This window comes from Zalophus californianus, chromosome 6 (genome assembly GCF_009762305.2).
Source record: "Zalophus californianus isolate mZalCal1 chromosome 6, mZalCal1.pri.v2, whole genome shotgun sequence".
Lineage (NCBI taxonomy): Eukaryota > Metazoa > Chordata > Mammalia > Carnivora > Otariidae > Zalophus > Zalophus californianus.
The window spans coordinates 1,990,922-2,013,825 of record NC_045600.1 but is presented as its reverse complement, the minus strand read 5'-3'; the positions used below and the strand labels follow the sequence as shown (position 1 = coordinate 2,013,825).

The 22,904-nt window shown below is 43.5% G+C and overlaps 1 protein-coding gene and 1 pseudogene across 12 annotated transcripts in view; both read right to left on the bottom strand.

Annotated features, from left to right (window-relative positions):
- PPP1R13B (protein phosphatase 1 regulatory subunit 13B) overlaps window positions 1-22,904 on the bottom strand; it is an 89,993-nt gene that overhangs the window by 20,755 nt on the left and 46,334 nt on the right. For all 12 annotated transcript variants that reach the window (XM_027568906.2, XM_027568907.2, XM_027568905.2 and 9 more), the window contains one exon: window positions 19,327-19,403. In XM_027568906.2, coding sequence (XP_027424707.2) covers window positions 19,327-19,403 — 77 coding nt within the window. The remainder of the gene's footprint in view (window positions 1-19,326; window positions 19,404-22,904) is intronic.
- On the bottom strand, window positions 1,849-1,949 carry LOC113910628 (annotated as a pseudogene).

The following is a 22,904-nucleotide window of genomic DNA, read 5'->3' as shown; positions in this document are numbered from 1 at the left end:
ATACTGGATTTTTTAAAAAAAGGGACCCAACTTTAAGCTAACTTTTGCAAATGTGTATTAAAAATGACATTCCTGGGGCGCCCGGGAGGCTCGGTCGTTAAGGGTCTGCCTTCGGCTCGGGTCATGATCCCGGGGTCCTGGGCTTGAGCCCCGCATCGGGCTCCCTGCTCTCCCTCTGCCTCTCTCACTCCCTCTGCTTGTGTTCCCTCTCTCTCTGTCTCTCTGTCAAATAAATAAATAAGATCTTTTAAAAAAAATAAATAAAAATGACATTCCTCTTTTCGGACTGGTTATTTAAGGGTATATTTGAATAAATGGGGATGTCCAATGATTTGAGGATACACAACCTAAAAAGTGTGTAGGTGACACCTGAGGACAAATGTCGTCTTCACTGCCACCTGGTCTTGAGAAGCTGAAATATATAGAAGATTCTAAAAATACAAATACCTCATTAAAAACACCATATATATGGCCTAAACCAAGGATTGACCCGTTATCGACAGAATTATACCTGTAAAACGAATACAAAAGAGTAAGATCTAGAGGAGTGGCAACTGATGGAACTGGAAGGCATGTCCCTGTCCTCTGTTAACGATGACAATAACATCAGGCGTTTTGATTGTGCTTATCATGTGCCGTGTGCTGGACTAGGTACCTTCCGTTAGTGAACCCATCTGAGCCTCACAGGGACACTCGCAGGTAAGCACTACTGTACCCCCATCCGAGACATGAGAAAACAAGAGAAGTCCACACAGTCTGCCACAGATCACAGCCCACGTGGCAAAGCAGGACACAGAGTCCTTGTTTTCCACCCACAGTGTGACATGCTCCTCTTTACTGCACACACTACCTGCGGGTAACTACTCGTGTTACACGCCCTGTATGACCCAGTCCTTCTAACTCATCTGTGTGGAGACCGGAAGAGCCCTACACTGGGTGAGGCATCGTGGGGGAAAGGTGAAGGGACACGCGTAGGGCACAGAACTAGGAGGGGGCAGGGCTGCGATGCCAGGCACGCGTGTCTTCCTCCAGGCCCTCCCCAGACCACTCTTTACCTCCAGGTTCATCTGTACTCTTAGGAACTCTTTTACCTTCCATTCTTTTGTGACCTCTGTTCCGCCGGCTCCAGGCTTCCCCATATCTTAAGATGTTCAAGCACATTCTTGAAAAATGGAACCAGGATTTGTTCAACAATCTCAACTGGAACCCCCACCCTGTTTCCTGAGGAAACAATATGCAGCAAGCCCCTTTTCAAAACTAGACACTGTGAACTGCCAAATACAGAAACTTCCATTGAAAAGAAATTTGTTTATTCTACGAAAAAAAAAATGCCTGACAGAACCATCAAAGTGCCCGAACTTTGTTTTAACTCTAATAAAGGGTTCCTAATTTCCACCTACTGGATTTTCTGATCACGACAACAAAAGAATTTTTTGAAATCTTCAGAACTTTTTTGTTAGAAGTATTTCTGACTAGAGAAAAGCTATGTCCATGCACCAAATCTTTCAATTTACATTGATTTCATAATTTTACAACTTAAACAGATAGTCTTTGGCCTCTCCTCCCTACCAGTGGTTTACAATAACAATGAAAAGATCACAGAGGAGACGTTCAACTGCTCTGTTGTGTTGTTTCTGGCAACACTAAGCTGCCATAGGTAATTCATGTATATCTTCCATATATGCTAATATTCACTGTAATTTAAGAACATTGTATTGAAGTAGATCTTACATACAGAAAACTGTATATCATAATGTACAGCTCAATGAATCCTTTCAAAGTGAACATCCCTGTGTAACTTTTTTATCTTATATTTCATTTTATTTTAATTCCAGTATAGTTAACATAAAAAATATGGAACACTTCACAAATTCGCATGTCATGCAGGGGCCATGTTAATCTTCTCTGTATTGTTCCACTTTTTCAGCATATATGCTGCCAAAGGCAGCACCATCCTGTGTAATTTAATTGTATTTTAAATGGGTTAGAAAAACACCAGCCACCATAAACTTTAAGTCAACAAATATGCAACATTTTACATGTTAGTATATATTCCCTTAAGTGTTCAATGTGAAAATCCAGCAAACAGAAGCACCTTTTCAGTTTTTTGTTTTTTTTTTTAAAGATTTTATTTATTTGACAGAGAGAGACACAGCGAGAGAGGGAACACAAGCAGGGGGAGTGGGAGAGGGAGGAGGAGGCTTCCCGCCGAGCAGGGAGCCCGATGAGGGGCTCGATCCCAGGACTCTGGGATCATGACCTGAGCCGAAGGCAGACGCTTAACGACTGAGCCACCCCGGTGCCCCACCTTTTCAGTTTTTTAAGAAAACAAAAACCTTCAGTGCAAATTCAATCCTTTTATGATGGGCCTATCGCTGTGCATTCTCTCCAGGCCAATTCAGTCCTCCTTACAATTTTTAATTCTCCATATGCACTCAATTTATTCAAACAAACCTATGACCTAATTCCTCGCTTATTTCTTTTCACTGCATTGAGGAAGGAGAAATCAAATCCTGTTCCTGGGCTCACTGAGGTCCCTCCTGGCAGAGTCACCTCGTGAGTTCAGCTCCAGGTCACAGGAGGATGAGCCACTTCCACAAGCAGCACAATTAGTGCAAAAGCTCTCTGGGTGCAGGTCCAGCAGGCTCCAACAAATGCAGGCCCAGAGGGAACACCTCCCAGCCTCCAGCCTGCTCCAGTACCCTTCCAGCAGGGGCTGCTACCGGGGTCCCATGGCTCAAGCCCCGCTCACACGACATTCTACCTCAACTCTAGACTCCACAGAAAGGGTCTAAGCTCCCTATGAAACGCAGGTCGTGCTCCCATTCCTCACAGCAAACGTGGCCACCCAACTCCATGTCTAACTACTCCCCAACCCCCCACAAGAGCAGAGAAAAACAGAAGCCTCTGGCCCCCCGCCTCCATGATTACTAATCTGGTCATTTCCCCTTCTTTCACCAAACTTCCACAAATCTTTTTTTTTTTTTTTTTAAAGATTTTATTTATTTATTTGAGAGAGAGAGAATGAGAGAGAGCAGGAGAGGGAAGAGGGTCAGAGGGAGAAGCAGACTCCCCGCCGAGCAGGGAGCCCGATGTGGGACTCGATCCTGGGACTCCAGGATCATGACACGAGCTGAAGGCAGTCGCTTAACCAACTGAGCCACCCAGGTGCCCAGACTTCCACAAATCTACTTACAAAATGATAAATTGAAAGACTTAGTCCTCTAACTTACAATGCTTTTATAAAGAAAATATTTACCTAACAGAAAACTTATACTAGTGGCCCTCTAACCAATGAGAGACTTCGAGAGACTCCTGGCCCTGGCCAGCTGCAGGTCCTAGCCCACCTGGTGCCCACGGCACCCAGGCCACAGCCCCGACAATGACCAAGGTCTGTTGAGTGGATTTATAAACAACCTGGTGCTTCCTCACCCTTCCACCACACGCTCTCACCCTCTAAATACAGCGTTATCTTTCCCAATTCAAAAGCCCACGCTGCCTTTTCTTGTCTTCCCATGAAGAGTCTACATCCTCCTCACTTTAACTGCCTCTCCAGACTTTTTTTTTCCCTAAGATTCCATTTTTTTAAGTCATCTCTACACTCAACATGGGGCTCGAACTCCCAGCCCCAAGATCAAGAGGCGCAAGCTCCACCGAATGAGCCAGCTAGGCGCCTCCCCAGACTTTTCTCAACACCTCATTACCCCAAGCCTCCTCTGGCCCTGCTGGCTTTCCTTCTGACCGTGTCCCCTAATGCCCGGCTGCCTGGCAAGGCTGGAAGCAGCAGTGGCAACGAGCTTTGTGAACAAAGAAACTATGTGCTGGAGACCACAGTGCGAGTACGTGACGGAGGACGAGCGGCAGGGCAGCTGTGAAGGGGTCACGGGAACTGGAGTTGTTTGCGCGTGATACGCGTTCACCACCCCCATACCACGAAAATTCACTTGCCCTCGCTATGCCAGGTATAATCTGAGACACTAAGACAAGTGAAATGCAGTTTCTCCCTGTTTTCAGTGAGTCTGACCAATGAAGAAATAATCTCATAATGGAAGGAATTAGGTTACTCATCAAATTCAACTATGAGCAACAGAACCTGAGCTCAGTTTTCTTTATACTTATATATATATTTTTTTAAGGATTTTATTTATTTATTTGAGAGAGAGAGTGAGAGATAGAGAGCATGAGAGGGAAGAGGATCAGAGGGAGAAGCAGACTCCCTGCTGAGCAGGGAGCCCGATGCGGGACTCGATCCCGGGACTCCAGGATCCTGACCTGAGCCGAAGGCAGTTGCTTAACCTACTGAGCCACCCAGGCACCCTATATATATATTTTTTTAAGATCTTATTTATTTGACAGAGAGAGACACAGCAAGAGAGGGAACACAAGCAGGGGGAGTGGGAGAGGGAGAAGCAGGCTTCCTGCTGAGCAGGGAGCCCAATGTGGGGCTCGATCCCAGGACCCTGGAATCATGACCTGAGCCGAAGGCAAACACCTAACTACTGAGCCACCCAGGTGCCCCTATACTTATATTTTCACTGTGAGACGTTTACAGCATTTCTCAGTGTAGCATGAGGACTCATAAAAGTGCACTGAAGCCTGGCACCCACCCTAGAAAGCTTGTGAGGAGCCCAGAGGGCAGGACATCTCACACCTCACTTGGCTACCCTAGGTCCAGTCATTATGGGAACTGTGAGTCTAAAAAATAAAAGGATTCTCTTAAAACCTCCCTTCCCAAAACAATGAACCCAGAGAAGCGGCTAAACCCTCTGTACATTATTGTTCCTCACTTCACAAAAATTTCAAATAAAGGTGTTATTTTACAACACTCAAAATAAGCAAAAAGAGGGGCACCTGGGTGGCTTGGTCAAATGTCTGCCTTCAGCTCAGGTCATGATCTTGGGGTCCTGGGATCAAGCTCCATGTCAGGCTCCCTGCTCAGTGGGGAGTCCCTCTCCCTCTGCCCCTCCTCCCGCTCGTGTTTTTTCTCTCTCAAATAATCTTAAAAAAAAAAAAAAGCAAAAATAAAACAATTTTTTTTTATGGTCTTAAATTTAAGATACTAGCAACTTAAAAAAATTGATAAGCATATACTCTAGTCCATTTCATACATAAAACTTCAAAAATATCCATACTGTATTTTCTGTCCCAACATTGGGCTTAAAAAAAAAAAAAAAGAAAAAAATATATATCCATACTGGGAGGTAAACAAAATGACGACTGGTTAATTTAACAAATACACAGTGAAAGGAATGTTTACTTTTTTAAAATTATTATTTTAAATACTTTATTTTAAAGTATTTTAAATAAATATTTTATTTATTTATTATTTATTTATTTATTATTATTTATTTATTAAAAATAAATATTTTAACTACTACTATTATGGGGGGGAAGGGAGAGGGCGAGAGAGAGCCTCTGCCCAGCACAGAGTCCTACAGGGTTCGATCTCAAGACCCCGAGATCATGACCTGAACCCAAATCAAGAGTTGGATGCTTAACTGACTGAGCCATCCAGATGCCCCTATGTTTACTTTTTAAATCAACTTTACTGAGGTATAGCTTACAGGCAATAAAACACACCCATTTAAGGTACACTGTTCAATGACTTTTGACACCTGCCAGTCACCTGCACTCCTTACACCACCACCCTCACCCCACTCCCCCACAAGCACGGATGTGGGGCCTGTCATTGGGTCCTGATAGCCTCATCTGTTTGCCCAGGAATTCTGTACAAACAGGACTGTACAGTGTGCTTTTTTGGGTTGGCTTCTTTCACTCCCACAATGCTTCTGAGATCAGCCATGTTGCTACACGTATCAGTAATTTGTTCCTTTTTACTGCTGGGTAGTATCCTGCTGTATGGATAGATCACATTTTGTTAGTCCATTCATCCATTTTGTTAGTCCATTCATCTGTTAATGGACATGTGGGTTGTTTCTACTTTTGGACTAGAACGAATAAAGCTGTCTTGAGTATTCATGTGCTGGTATTTATGTGGACAGTGTTCTGGCTTCTCCTGGGTAACCAATGTCAAGAAAGTAGAACAGGTGGGCTGTGTGGTACTTGTGTGTTTGACTTATAGAAACTGCCAAACTGTTTTCCAAGGTGAAGCATGCCATTTTATACCCCCACAGCCACAAAGGAAAGTTCTAGCTTCTCTACATTCTTGTTAACACTTGGTGTTGTCAATGTTTACATTTTAATTATCCAATTTTTAAACAAAATGTTAACCTCTTGGCAAAGAAAGGGTTCCATAAATGGTATTAAGATAAGTAATTTTATTTTTTAATTTTTTTAAAAGATTTTATTTGAGAGAGAAAGGGCACAAGCAGGGGGAGGGGCAAAGGGAGAAGCAGACTCCCTGCTGAGCCAGGAGCCCGACGCGGGGCTCGATCCCCGGACCCGATCACAACCTGAGCCGAAGGCAAACGCTTAACAGACAAAGCCACCCAGGCGCCCCTAGGTAAGTAATTTTAAAAAGCATAAAAATGTCCATAATTTTAAAAAGCATAAAAATGTCCAAAAAAGTGATCAACCCCAAACATACTGTGATCAGATTTTCAATAAATAAGCTACCTATAAATAAGATTTGTCAAAAGTTAGATAAGGAAAAGGGGGCTTATTTCCCAGGCTAATATCTCATTTGCCCTATGTTATGAGTCACAACTCCTGAAGCTACCATATGCCTGAAAGAGGGCTATCACAACTAGATTTTTTAAGATGTTGAGAAAGACTACACCTCATTTGATAATTATGGTTGAAATCTCTGGATCACAAGTCAATGGGTTACATGGCTTTAATCAAAGGTATTTTTTGTCTCTTCAGATAATATTTTAAATATAATTTTGAAACTAGTGTTACAATAATTCAGGCATTAAAAACAAATAATAAAGTTTCTCAAAACAAACCATTGTGGACAATTATGCAATACGTGCACGTCCCCTGCCCTAAGCCACTCATGGTGGGAAGACTTAGTTGTATCTTCTGACATACTATTGATGCGGTCTGTCAATACGTGCCAAGTGTATTTTTCTAACATGTGCAAAGAACTTATCAAAGATGGCAATTTTATCTATGAAAACAAAAGGATTCATCACCTTGCACAGTGTCCGTTCAGTTAATGGCTCTTCACTACCGCAGTTCCTGAAAAATTATGCCATTTTCCAGACTTTTTTTTTCTGGTATAATGATTTTCGTTCAAAACACACTAAATGCAAAAACAAAACAAAACAAACAAAAACACACTAAAAGCTCTATAAGAAGAGATATTTTGATAAGTTTCAGGCCAACAGCCACCAATTTACTCAACCCAGAGGCTCGTCAGAGGACAGGATGTGGAGTGACTCCGAACTGTGCACCTTGCTTGGATGAGCCACAGCGGTGTGCCTGAGCACATACCAAGTGACAAAGAGGGGCCGTCTCCTCTGACCCTCGGGTCCACTGTGCATGTGGGTTAACTCTGCCTGTTTTGAAGTGCTCCCTTGTTCAGCTTGTGCTACCCTAAAGATGCTTTCCTGTACTATAATTTTAAGCTCAGTTTGAGTGCAATCTCCCCAAAAGTTGAAAAACCAGTGAAGAAAATGATGGGAAAGGAAGAATTTACATTTCAAAGCCATTCCAAAGAAGGAGTCCTTCGCATTCCCCACCTCCACCAACCACTCCTACAGTGAAGCCTTCTTTTCCTCCTTTGGCGAGTACAACACACTCTCACTACATGACATTTTATTTTTCAAATGTATCTGTGTGCTGTTTACTACTTATGTAAGGATCTCTTCATTGTTCAATTCATACATTGTACACTTGTGAGAATGATTTGGGAATCAACAGCCCATGTTATTCATTCCAAGGATACGTATTAGTTCTCTATTGCTGGTTTAAGAGTTCACATCTGAATTCAGGTGCTTAAAACACAACAAATATTCATTATGGCTCACAGTTTCTGTGGATAAAGGATTAAGGAGCAGCTTGGCTGGGCAGTTCTGGCTTAAGATTTCTCATGAGGCTGGGACACCTGGGTGGCTCATTTGGTTAAGCATCTGACTCTTGATTTCTGCTCAGGTCATGATATCTGGGTTGTGAGATCGAGCTCTGTCTCAGCCTCTGCACTGGGCGTAGAGTCTGCTTAATAGTCTCTCCCTCTCCCTTTGCCCCTCCCACCTCCTTTAAAAAAAAAAAAAGGATTTCTCATGAGGTTGAGTCAAATGTTAGGGCTTATGGCTTGACTGGGGTTGGAGGATCTGATTCCAAGATGGCATACTCACATGGCTACCAAGTTGGGGCTGGCTACCAAGTGGACCTCTTCACAGAGCTACTTGTTTTGAGTGTACTCACAACATGGTGGCTGATGTCCCCCAAAGCAAACAATCCGAGTGCCACAGGGAAGCTATCTTTAATGAACTAGTCTCAGAAGTTACACAGTATCACTTTCTCCAAATTCTGTTAGGAGCAAGTCACTATGTCTGTGAGAAGAAGAGAGGACTTAGGTTCTACCTTTTGAAGAGAGGCATTTTAAAGAATTTGCAGACATATTTTAAAACCACCACATCCATTTACTATAAAATCTCATGAAGACTCTATACTTCTCTCATTCTATCACTCGCTACTTACAGGAGTTTGGTTGTTATTCCCAACAGCACTGTCACAGTACAAAGAGAGGGAATGTTTATGCTTATGGGCATATGTTTAAGAGAGCTAGCTAACAATGCAATCAATAGAGGTTTTAACTAAAAATGCTGCTTTTATCCTCAATGACTAACCTATATTCCTTGGTAGTCCAGTTAACAGAAAAGATGGGTGGATTTTGTCAGCAATTAAACGCCTATTGGCTAATGAGTCACTTCAGATGTCAGCTCTAATCCTGATACGCTGATTTTTAATACTCAACAAAATAACTTCATCCTCGGTTATAATAGACAAGAATGTCACCGTACTATTACTTGGGCAAAGAAAATTCTCCAAGCTTTCGAGTTGTGATGAGATGGCATGCTATAGTTCAACAGTCTATCCTCCTTGCTCATTTCTGTATTAGTTTCCATGGAGAACGCAGAGTACCCTCTGATGGGGTCTAGCCATCCAGCCCTGGTCTCTCTCAAAGGAGCCCCAGAGCCACCGTTCCCCTGGTCAGATTCACACTTTGATTTATATGCCATGCCAGCACTTCACCCCCAGCATGTCTAAAACCAAACTCCTCCCTTTCCTTCCAAACCTGGCTTCCTCCCTCAATTTCTTCCATTATGGCTATAGTATCTCCCAAGGAACCTCGGCCTCGCCTTTGACTTGAGCCTACGTTGCTGAAGATATAAGCTGTTGCTCAGGGCTCTTCTTTATCGCTCCCATAACCACGCTTGCCTTTCCATTCCAGTATTGACACTTCCCACCTTCGTATTTTTGCTCACATTATTTCTTCTGGCTACAAAGCCCTCCCCTCCACTTCCTGAACTCTACCTATCCTTTAAGATCTAGTGGCAATGCCATCTGCTTCCTGAAGCTTTTCCTGATCCTCTACAGAATCTCTCATACAATTGTTCTGACACTCAGGATCTGACATCACTTCCAGAAACAGGAGAGAATTCTTATTTTTTTTTAATGAATTCTGAATTCTAGAGGTTCAACAACATGTAATGAGCACTTGCATGTCATTTATGTAAACCTGAGTTTATGGTTATCTTAAGAGATGCTTACACAACCCCTATGAGGGGAGTTCTGCAGCCTATTTCACAGATGAGAAAACCAAGCCCCGGCAGCGGGCTGAGCAGCTATCCCGAGCTCAGTGGCGAGTCAGCAGCAGTGTCAGCATCTCAACCCAGGTCCCCTGACGGCAAGCGGGCTGCTCTCTCCCTCACACAGGACGTACTGGCCTCCCATTGTTCACTCAGCAGCTGCAGCATAGGTGCGTCTGACTGCTCCCAACCACCAGTCATTTACTGTTTCAAAGGGTAAATGCTCTACCAGATGCCATCTACTGATTATTAGTCTGAATCAGATGAAAATGCTCTTTTTGTACATCGAAAATGGTCAAACATTAACAATTTCATACAGTTCAACCTAACAGGAAAGGGCTGATTTCCCCCCTTGAAAAACATAAAAGCTAAGATAACTTGATTTTAGCATATAATAACAAAGAAATAAAATAAAGAGAAGAACGAGAACTCTAGACTACTCTTTAGTTTTGGAAGATCATGAGAAATGACCAAATGGACTAATGTCACCTGACCAGCAACAGTGGAGGGCTTCCTGGAGGAGGCTTGCTAATCACTGCTTAAATTACCCTGAGGAAGTCTAAGAAAGCCTAACTCCATCTTTGACTTAATATGATAATTTCATATAAGCAGATACACGTGAATTATAAGAAGGAATGAATTAGGGGCACCTGGGTGGCTCAGTTGGTTAACTATCGGCCTTTGGCTCAGGTCATGATCTCGGGGTCCTGGGATCGATCCCCGCATCAGGCTCCCTGCTCAGTGGGGAGTCTGCTTCTCCCTCTCCCTCTGATCTTCCTCCCTGCTTGTACTCTGTCTCAGATTAATAAATCTTTTTTTTAAAGAAGGAATGAATTAAAACCTCATTTCTTCTAAATTGTGGTTTATAGATGTATGCCTTTTGAGCTTCTATCTCCATAACCTTGAAATTCTTCTTTTCCAGTATTTCCTTTGAAAGTCAGTCAGTCTCTGGGATTCCCGTTGTGAGCCTACTGTCAAGTACAGCAAAGACTTCACAGGGCTCCCTGTCTCCAGTCTCATTCCCAGCCCCTATGTCGGACACAGAATTCTCACACTAGCATCAGAGGGCTCTTTCCAAAACACAGCTCATCTGTCTTTTTCTTGCTTAATATCCTGCAAGATTAAGTCCAGGCTCTTAAGCACAGTGAGGATCTGGCCCCTCCCCTGGCCAGTATACTTCAGCTCTCTTCCCCCCCCCCAGGGTCGCCCCCACCTTCCTCGTCCCCACAGTTTATGCTCCATTGTTGCCAACATGTTTATCATCCTCTGTCACCCACAGCGCTTCAAGTTCTTCCCCTGTGTCCTAGCAGATGCCTCCGATCTTCAGCTCTGGAAAATCTTTCCTCATAGCCGCCTAAGTTAATCAAATCATATCCGATTATTCTGGTGTCTTGTTCTTTTCCTGCACTTCTCACACTGTACTGTGATCTGTTTACACACCTATCTCTCAAAACACTCTTTCTTTCTCTGTGGAATTTGAACTAGACTCCAAATACCTTGCTTTTATGTCTTTGGTCTGTATGAAACCAAAATAAATTGGATAGAATTGCTTTAAAAAGAATAAAGAGAGGGGCGCCTGGGTGGCTCAGCCAGTTAAACGTTTGCCTTCAGCTCAGGTCATGATCGCAGGGTCCTGGGATCGAGTCCTGTGTCAGGCTCCCTGCTCAGCGGGAAGCCTGCTTCTTTCTCTCCTCCTGCCTCTTTCTAGCTCTATCTCACGTAAGTAAGTAAGTAAGTAAGTAAGTAAGTAAATAAATAAATCTTTAAAAAAAAAAAAGACTGAGCGAAATTTTAAGCCTAGGTAGTAGTTATCTGAGTGTTTTTAAGTAATTCTTTAACCTGTGCATATTTTACACATTCTTCTGTATATTTCACAATAAAAAAGTAAAAAAAAAAAAAAAAAAAAAAAGAATTAGACCAATCAGCCAGGATCCTATCTGGTAATTTAACAAGATATTTGTTTAAAACTATAACTAATGCGGGGCGCCTGGGTGGCTCAGTTGGTTAAGCGACTGCCTTTGGCTCAGGTCATGATCCTGGAGTCCTGAGATCGAGTCCCGCATCGGGCTCGAGTCTGCTTTCCCTCTGACCCTCCTCCCTCTCATGCTGTCTCTCATTCTCTCTCTCTCAAATAAAATTAAAAAAATAAAAATAAAACTATAACTAATGTTTATTTTTTTTTGGTGTAACTGATTTTTTAAAGTTTAAGTGGATTCTCACGTATAATGTCACTCCAAAAATGACAAACATGCCTAAAACGAAACTCTGACAAAATAATTAGGATAAAATCTATTCATGCCCACATGACAGTCTAGAACGTTAAGTCACTTCTCTCTTTGCACACCTCACCACGGTTATAAATGTTCAGGTTTGGAAAGTATTTTTACCAGTCTACTTAGCAAATAAAAGGAAACACCTGATAATGATATCAAGATACATTATAAACATGGAGACTTTTTTGTATCACAAAAAATACTCAGTAAAATTGAGTCTAACATTTCATTATATCTGGAGGTGCAACATTTTATATTCCAACAATTACTAAGCCTCACAAATTAATAGGAGTCAATTAGTATCTAAAATACTCCCCCAACCCTGTAATAATACTATATTATGCTATTTTATCTGATAAATGTGAACTACTCTTATGATTAAAATCCACCCATATAAAGTCAGTTTGGTTCAACCCATATTTATACCCAAAGGAAGTGGTTAGGAATGATTAGGGCTGGAAAGATCAGGAGGAAAATAGGGTTATCGATGAACACAAATAACACTAAGAGAAAACCATCCACATCCCACACGAGAGCTATAGAGCAAAACACCATGGGAACTGCTGTTTCCCACAGTACGGCCCCCAAGACACATGGAATTATGCTCCTGATCACGAGGCAAGATAAAACACAAACACCTACTTTTGAAAGCGTCACTGGGCTGCCACAACAGTAAGGAAGTTACAGAGGGGTAGCAGAAGTTCTGGGTTATGAGGGAACACCGAAGGTGGCTTGTATCCTGTCGCTTTGTGCCTCTGTGGCCCTCCCTCCCACCTCCTTGTGCCTGGCTCCCAGGTACACAGGCTACCACTGATCTACCTTCTGCTACTAGAAGTTAAGTTTACATTTCCTAGAGGATTTTTTTTTTCTTTTTCAAGGGGTGGGGGCGATAAGGGCAGAGGGAGAGGGAGAGAGAGAATCTTAAGCAGGCTCCATGCCTGATGCGGGGCTCAATCTCACGACCCTGAGATCATGACCTGAGCCAAAATCAAGTCAGACGCTTAACCGACTGAGCCACCCAGGCGCCCCTACATTTCCTAGAGTTTTATACAGAGAGAATCAAGCAGTATGTACTCTGCGGTCTGGCTTCTTCCTTTCAGCATAAATGATTTTGAGATCCATCCATGTTGCAGCATGTATCAGTGGTTCATGCCTTGTCACTGCTCGGTAATATTTCGTTATATGGATATGTAATGCTTTTCATCCATTTACCTGTTACTAGACATTAAGGCTGTTTCCAGATTTTGGCTACCACAAATTAAACTGCTATGAACATCCATGTACAAGTTTGTATGAACATCTGCTTTCCTTTTGCTTGGGTAAATACTTAAGAGTAGAATTGCTGGGTCACATAATAGATTCATGTTCAAGTTTTTTTAAAAGATTTATTTACTTATTTATTTTAGTGATAGCAAATGAGCAAGAATGAGTGGGGGGGGGGACGGGCAGAGGGAGAGGAGAGAGCGAATCCTAAGCAGGCTCCACGCCCAGCACGGAGACTGATGCGGGGCTCCATCCCAGGACCCTGAGATTATGACCTGAGCTGAAATCAAGAGCCAGCTGCTTAACTGACGGAGCCACCTAGGCGCCCTGATTCACATTCAAGTTTTAAAGAAATTGTCACACTGTTTACTAGATTGTACCATGTTACATTCCCAACAGTAGTATTTGAGAAATCTGGGGTCTCCCCATTCTCACCAACACTTGTGAGGATCAGTCTTTAGTTTTAGGCATTCTAATAGATATATGGTGGTATCTCACTGTGGTTTTAACTTGTATTTTCCTAAAGACTAAAGATATTGAACACCTTTCCATGTGCTTGACATACATATATTTTCTTCAGTGAAGCGTCTATTCAAATCTTTTGCCTGCTTCTTTAAAACCAGGTTGTTTATTTTCTTATTGAGTTTTAAGACTTCTTTATATATTCTGGATAAAATTCCTTTGTCAGATATAGGATTTGCAAGTATTTCCTCCCAGACTGTGTCTTGTCTTTTCATAACAAATAATATTAAAAGCATATTATATGTACCAAACAGCCAAATAAACAGAGCTAATGACAGAATTCATTAACTGAAAGATGTATCATAAGAAACCATCCAAAACACAGTACAAAGAGACAAAGAAAGTAAAAACATAAGAGAGAAATTAAGAGACAAGGAGAATAAAATGGAAGATACAGCGTAAGTCTAATAAGCGTTCCAGAAGATAAAATTAAAAAGAATGTGGAAGAAGAAATACCTGTACAGATAATTGAGGAAATTTTTCAGTCATGTTGATAGATGTTGATCCTCAGAATCAGAATATTCAACAAATCCCAACAGGGAAAAGTGAAAGAAATCCACAGCTCGTTTTTTCTTATAGTGGAGGATTATTTAATCCTAATTTCATTAAATCCCCAAACCAGGGCACCCAGGTGGCTCAGCTGGTTAGGCGACTGCCTTCGGCTCAGGTCATGATCCTGGAGTCCCGGGATCGAGTCCCGCATCGGGCTCCCTGCTCGGCGGGGGGTCTGCTTCTCCCTCTGACCCTCTTCCCTCTTGTGCTCTCTCTCATTCTCTCTCTCTCAAATAAATAAAATCTTTAAAAAAAATAAAAAAATAAACCCCCAAACCACTAAATTACAGAAAAGGGATTTTGACATCAAATAATAGAAAACCACAGAAATGAACTAGTAGGAGAGGAGACTGTAAAAATGTTTGGAGTTGAAAAGAAAACGAATGGGAAAGGTGCCTGAGGCGGTCTGAGACGACCTCAAGCTGGAGGAGCCACGGCTGGGCAAGCCCGGGTACAGCACAGAGTATTTGTCTTGAGAACTGGCAACGCCTCCTGACTCCAGAAGCAGCAGAATCCTACGTGTTTATTCTTTAGACACTTGAAATGGCATCCGATCTGGAGATAGTAGGCACAGGTGAGTCCAGGTACCATACGTTAAATAGGGGGACCAAGTCACCGTATTAATAACAAATGCTTCCAGAAACGCTCACAGTTATGGCCAACTGCTTTGACAAAAGTACCAAGACAATTCAGTGGGGGAAAGAACAGTCTTATCACCAAATGCTGCAGGGATAACTAGATATCAACAGGCAAAAGAATAAATTTGAATCCTTCATACCACAAACAAAAATCAACTCACAAGGGATCATAGCCCCAAATGTAAGAGCTAAAACTATAAAGCTTTCAGAGGAAAGCAGAGGGGGCAGGATCAACTGGCCTCAGCAGTTCACTGCATGTGCAGGAATAAAGCAGGAACTGACTCATAGTTTAGTGTGGTTGGCTGAGAAAACAGGAAAAGCACTTCCAGGACACCTAAGGAAAATGGTGCCATGCAGAAGCGTTTACACCGCAGACCTGAGACCACTCTCCTTACGGACCAGCTTGAAGGGGGGCCCTGGACTGTCCTCTGGGAACTCAGATTTTGGGAGGGTTCCCACCATTTCCAGAAGTGGTAAGAAAGGCTCGCTGAACCTAAAATGTTTGTGCAAGTAACATGGTTTGTGTTAAATACCTGCTTCCTTCTGGAGTCTGGTGTTTTCGTACTTGCTACACAGAGACTGCCTACATGACCAGCTCTCAAGAGACCCTGGGCAGTTGGGGCTCTACTGAGCTTCCCTGGTTGACATGTCACACCTGTTGTCACAGCTGGTTGTGGAAGCCTGAGCATGTCCTGTGTGACTCCACTGGGGAAGGCCTCTTGGAAGTTGGTGCCTGGTGTCCTCAGACTTCACCCCACACACCTTTTCCTTTGCTGGGCTTGCTCTATATCCTGTCATTGCAGTCAATCATAGCTGTGAGTACAATTAGCTACTGAGTCCTTTCAGTCCTCCTGGTATATCACTGAAACTAGGGGTGATCCTAGGGACCCCTGCCACAAGTATATACTAAGAGAATAAATCCAGTTGCTTTGGTAGCATATGGTCAAACCAGATCCCCAGAATTCTACTGGACAAGTTCGGCATGCTTAGGACAGTGTGTGCATGTGACCTGGAGGTTCCCACACGTGGCAGGGCAACACAGGCATATGGGGAGTTTTGCAGACCCGCCCCAGATTCACTGAATCAAAAGTTTAGCCAGTGGTCTGGGCATTTATTTCTTAGAAAACCTGACTTGTTGACCTGCAACTTTTGGACAACAGAACTTCCTGAGCTCCTTGCCCCAGCAGCTGCTAATGGGCACGAATCACACCAAGTCAGCTTCCTGTCCTCTCCAGCCCACACACGCCCTCCTCCCTCAGCTGCGGCCTGATCCAGTCCTGGCCGCTGCAGCCCACAAAGCAGGTTCAATGTGCCATTATTCTGTATCTAGGGTATATACAAAAAGTTTTGGAGAAAGATGTTTTTAGTATCTTACGAACTTTAAAAAAATGCACATAAAAGTGCTTTGTAAACAAGAAATTTACAAACGTAATGTATTATTGGGCTTAACAGGCAGGTGTATGCACCATAAAATATAGCAGTGTCTTTGATGTGAGGCTTCCAGTGCAAAGTTATACCTCCTGACAGCTCTCTGCCCTACTCTAATTAAAAACTCACATAAAGGTTACAAACACATTTTTAACTTTGGTTTCAGGTTTCAGTTTGTTGATCTTGAGATGTAAGTATTATCTCCATGTTAAATAATTTCATCACGGAAAGATCACAGACGCCTCACATCTAAACATCAGAACTCACTTTATGGGGGTGCCTGGGTGGCTCAGTTGATTGGGCGTCTGCCTTCGGCTCAGGTCATGATCTCAGGATCCTGGGATTGAACCCTGCATTGGGCTCCCTCAGTCTGCTTCTCCCTCTCTCTCTGCCCCTCCCCCTGTTCATGTGCTCTCTATCAAATAAATAAAATCTTTTTTTAAAAAAGAACTCACTTTGTGACTGGCATCCTTTCCTCCTGGGCCCCTTCCCTGTATCATACACACATCCCCCACCTCAATACACAGCACTATATTGTAACACTCAATCCCGGAAGTTCAGGTCATGGGCAATCTTAGAACTCAAGAGAATCTTCAAAATTCAGTTGGGGGGCGCCTGGGTGGCTCAGTTGTTAAGCATCTGCCTTCAGCTCAGGTCATGATCCCAGGGTCCTGGGATTGAACCCCGAATCGGACTCCCTGCTCCACGGGAAGCCTGCTTCTCCCTCTCCCACTGCGCCTGCTTGTGTTTCCTCTCTCGCTGTGTCTCTGTCAAATAAGTAAATAAAATCTTTAAAAAAAAAAATTCAGTTGGACAAGTAAGTTCTGAATGCTTAGGACAGTGTGTGCATGTGACCTGGAGGTTCCCAAACGTGGCAGGGCAACACAGGCATATGGGGAGTTCTCCAGGCCTGCCTAGACTCACTGAATCAAAAGTCCTGCCAATGGGGTCTGGGCCTTTATTTCCTAAGACTTTCTGAAGCAGGTACGCCTGGCAGAACCCCCCAGAGCCTCTAGATTTGGAGTGAACCAGTATGGCAGAAGGCAGGCAGGTGAAGAGGATTTGTGGAATGGTCTTTAGAAATTGGAGGCTAAGGAAGGAGAATTCATAATCTTTTTTTTTTTTTAACATTTATTTACTTGTCAGAGACAGAAAGAGAGCTAGAGCACAAGCAGGGGGTGCAGCAGGCAGGAGGAGAAGCAGGCTCCCCGCGGAGCAAGGAGCCTGATGTGGGACTTGATCCCAGGACCCTGGGATCATGACCTGAGCCGAAGGCAGACGCTCAACCAACTGAGCCACGCAGGTGTCACCCCCCCTTCTTTTTTTAAAGATTTTGTTTATTTATTTGAGAGAGACAGAGATAGCGAGAGAGAGCATGGGGAGGAGGGGGAGAAGCGGGCTCCCTGAGCTGAAGGCAAACAGCCAACTGACTGAGCCACCCAGGCGCCCCAGGAGAATTCATAATCTTGACATCACGAGTCATTCTGAGTGGCACAAGGACCATGACACTGGAGCCAAAGAGAAGAAAATATAATCTAGTATACCACTTGCCGATGCAGTGAATAATATCTGCAAAGTCTAAAATAATAAACACTCTTAAATGGTTTTCAGGAGGCAATGAGTTAGACAACAGTCCAGATATTATTAACCCTGACGACATAGAAGTACTGCTGCAAGGGCCGGAAGGCAGGAGGGAGAGAGGAGGTGGAGAAGGGGGAGGTGCTAGTAGCCTCCAGTTACAGGGAGGGAGGTCTGCAGGTCTGCTCCAAGTTGGTAGTACAAAGACATAGCGATACAAGGTTGTCGTTTATTTTTTTTTTAAAGATTTTATTTATTTGAGAGATAGAATGAGATAGAGAGAGAGCACGAGAAGGGGGAGGGTCAGAGTGGGAAGCAGACTCCCTGCTGAGCAGGGAGCCTGATGGGACTCGATCCCAGGACTCCAGGATCATGACCTGAGCCGAAGGCAGACGCTTAACGACTGAGCCACCCAGGTGCCCCCCCAAGGTTATCATTTAAAGTCACAACAGTAGCCAGTAAAAGAACTAAAATCACAGCTCAATAATACTAAGTTGGGAAGCAGAGAAGCAAAGTCACTTGTTCAAGTTCAGCTAGGTAGGAAGTTCTGAAGTCTGTGTGTGACCATGGGCCCTGCACACTCCCACGTTCTTCACCAGCCTCGAGCTGTGCCTTGAGCACTGTGCTAGGAAGTAACCTGCCCCATGCCACACACCTGGTTAGCGGCAGAGCCAGAAAAAGAAACTAATTCTCTAGCCTAAAAATGATTTGGAAAAGTTATTACTAAAATTTCCAGAAAAGACCATGTGAAAATCTCTCCTTCGTTCCTCATTCATTCCTTCATTTCTGCTCATTCTTTTTACACACACACACACCATTTCTTAAAAAGAGCTCCTCTGCTGAGACACACTTCCTCCCACTTCCTCCCTTCCCCACCCCTCCACATCAGGCCTGTTCTCCAAGGCTACACCACCTAATTAAGCAAGTTCTCTCTTCTGGAGGCAACTATGGAGACTTCAACCCACCAGCCATTTTGTCTTTCAAAACCTGACAGGACGACACAGAAGATACAAGGCGAGCCTGCCTGCTCATCTTAGTCTAGAGACTGAGACCCCCTGCTTCTGTCACATGCACTGAGGTGAGCAGCTGCTGCACCAGGACGTGCTGTGGCCGCAGCCTGTGGAGGGCCTGGAGGGCGGGGCTGTGCCCGAGACCAGCCTGTGTGCGGGCCAGACTGAAGACTGCGAAAACCACTCAGTGGCCCTGTGGAACTTCACGAAAACGCGTGAAATATTCAACAGAAATGCCACTTTCTACCCTCAAGATACGTCTTTATAAATAAACTATAACCCAAACTCATTAGTACCTATAAAAAGCAATTCCAAAATTTCAACTTGATTCACTATTACTTACGCCATTTTCTGTGCGTTTCTCTGCAGATACATTTATCACATTCCTCTGAGTTCTCTGCTCTTGGGTCTGACGGCCACCTAGAGAAATAAGAGGGCCAGACTTACTAAAAGACATACTAGTAAGAGGACACTCTCCCAACTCTCCACTTATTTATTTATGCTAACACAAGTACAATACACCATGATGAACAACTCAACACTTGATACAGTTGAAAAAAATGCTTTATAATTTTTATAAAGTTGTTTAAAAGAAATATTTTCTTCTATTTCAGAATCTTGAAATTGACTTATATCGAAAGATTTCTAACACTTAAAATGGTCAAGATGGCAAGTTTTATGTCACATGTGTTTTACCACAACTAGTTTTTATTAAATATTTTTAAAAGACTTTTATATTATAGCAGGGACTAAAATAGAACTTAAAATCCAGCAATAAAAACACTGGTGCACAGAACTGGTCTTCACTGGCAGGGTTGCAACTGACATGGGGCATCAACACAAATCAGGCTGTCTTAAGAATTCTCCCTTGTTCCATAAAAATTAGAGTATTTCCCAAAAAAGGCTTCAAACTTAAACTGTAGAAATTATATGTCCTGTCATATTTTGTAAACAAAATGAAATGTGCTGCATACTTGTGCACCTGGTGACTCTGAAGTCATAGAGACCAAAGTCCTTCATGTGTCCAGCGCCTGCCTCTAGCCCACTCATCTCTACAGCTGTTACTTAATGTCATTTGAGAATTATCGAACCCTAGAGCCTGCTTTAGTACCTAAAATCCATGACTTCAAAGGCACATGAACTTCATGTTAAAAACACACACATACACACACACACAGGAAAACATTTTTTCTTCTCTTTCCTATTATTTTGAAACATTTGAAGAAAAATGCTATAATGGAAGTATGGCTTGCTTCACCTTAAAGCTTGCATTCTCAAAAACACTGATAGTGTCCCCAGGGGGGCAAAGACTGGTCCTTAGTGAATAAAAAATATCTTACTCTTTTTATGTATACAGCAAAGATATACAGTACATAAACAAATACATAGTACATCTGATGGGGAAAATGATGGACAAGAATAGAATGTCCAAAAAAAGGGAGTGAAAATTCAAAAAGAAGTGAAACAGATGTGGGTGGCGTGGTGTGCAGCTGAACACAGTCCTACAGCACACAACAGCTGCCTCATGGAGTCTAGAGCAGTTTCCTAGTAGCAGGAATCACTCACACACACACACACAGCCACACGCTTCCCTTAGACTACGGCATCTGTCAGTTTAGAAGGTAAATTAAATTCTTAGTTATTCTTGGTATTTTTAAGGAATAAGGTATTCAGGTTAATTTAATATTCTAGAATGCCTGCCTCTTCCAAACAACAAACTACCAAGAAGTCAGAATACTATAAAACATACATTAGAATTATACCAAATGCCACTTAACCTCTGATGGTAAAGATGACCTTACATTTTGAAGTCAGAAAATAAAAAACAGTAAGAGGCGACATTTGGTGAGTGCTCCCTGTGTATCAGCCCCACTGAGCACTTCACCAGAACATCTCACCAACTGCAATCACAGCGCTATGCACTGTGCAGATGAGGAGACGGGCAGAGGGATGGGAAGTCACTTGCCCAAGACCCATACTAAGTGAGCAGCCTCGCTCCCGTCTCCAGGGCACCAGCTCCTGGGTTCTAGTTTATGCTCTGCACATGGCCCTCATCGAGCTACTTTACACTCTAAGCTTGCTGTTCCAAGTGTAAAAGGTGACTGAAGCGAACGTCCCCGATGCTCTCCTCTAGCGTCCAGGTACAGAACTCTCATCATTTTGATGAGGGAGTTCTTTCACTTCTTGTTATGTATCCTGTAGTTCTACACAATAAACACTCAAATGTAATCCCTTTTAAATAATATCGTTTGGTGACAGCTGCCTTCTACTCAGCTCTGTGGGAAGCACAGAGGAAACACGTTCTTGGATCCTCAACTCTGGCTGCTTAGAATATAAACCGGAGGAGAAGCTCAGCAAACAAAACAGGAAAACAAAGCACCCTTTTTAAAAAATATGTATGTGCTTATTTATTTGAGATGGTGGTGGGGAGTGGTGGGGAGAGGCAGAGGGAGAGAATCTTTTAAGCAGACTCTCCGCTGACAGCAGAGCCTGATGCAGGGCTCGATCCCATGACCCACGGGATCACGATCTGAGCAGAAAATAAGAGCCGGATGCCCAACTGACTGAGCCACCCAGGCATCCCCAAAGCACCCACCATCTTACTGCTTGGGCTCTGAGAGACAGGTGCAGTGCATAAGCAGAGGCAGAGGAAACACGGCAGAGGGCAGAGCATTATGAGGGGTTACGTGAGTCAGGGCCCACAGAATACGAAGATGCAAGAAGGGATGTGGCTGAAAGGGATAAAGAAGGGACAGGGAGGTCGGAGAGATGGGTAGGGTCCTATCACAAATGCCATCTAAGCCGAGCTGAGGGGGGTCAAGTAGGGAGGCAGGAACTGTGCTGGAAGGTTCTATAAAGCGATGCAAGCTGTGACGAATTTGGTTCTTCCAGTCCTGACTGATGGTCCCTGCCCATCTAGGAACCCCCGTCACCACACCTTCCTGGGAGCCTGCTTCAACCTGGTGCCCTGCGCGCTCCCCTCCACAGCCTGCTCATCCCTCAAGGTCCCCAGGCTGCCTTTCCTGAATGCTCTGCTCTGTGCTGACAGTGGTCCTCTTCCCGCCACGCAGCTCAACAGCCCCTCCTCCTACTTAACTGCGGTGCCTCCTGTGTCAGCGCCACCAGGCTGAGCAGCACTGCAGGGTGATGATGCAGGGTAACTGGAAGGTCAGCATTGTCACCTTTCTTATGACTCTGAACAGTTCTCTTAAGTATTCCTAACACTTCTAAACTTTATAAAGTGAGAATAAAATAAGACCTACCCCCCAGCCCACCACCCAGGACATTAACAGGTATGTACAAATATTATATCAGTAAAAATAAAATATAGAACTTCTAATTTAAGTATAGCTAGGTACTGGGGCGCCTGAGTGGCTCAGTCAATGAAGCATCTGCCTTTGGCTCAGGTCATGATCCCAGGGTCCTGGGATCAAGCCCCACATCGGGCTCCTTGCTCAGTGGGGGTCTGCTTCTCCCTTCGCCTGCCACTCCCCCTGCTTGTGCTCTGTCAAATAAATAAATAAATAAATAATTTTTTTAAAAAAAAGTATAAACCCTTAAAAATAAAAATAAAAAGTATAACCAGGTACAGGAGGGGTATAAGTATTTGGAGAGCTCAGGCAGAGAGCTAAAATAAATTCTTGGTACTAGAATAGCACTCAGCTGTCAGCTCGTCTAGCCCTCCGTCTCAGGAGGCTTTTGTCCTGAGAGGTTGGGCCCTTGTCTAAAGTAATGGTGGATGAAGAGCTAGCCCTGGAGCCCTGGCCTCCTGACTCCAGATGACCAGCAGCAGATGCAGTAAGACCCAGAAGTAATGATACACTGTAAAAAACAGCACCAGAACAATATTTACAGCTATGGAAAGATGATTTTAAGTAGCCAGTAGCTCATCCTAGGGACAAAATGTCCTTTCTGATATAA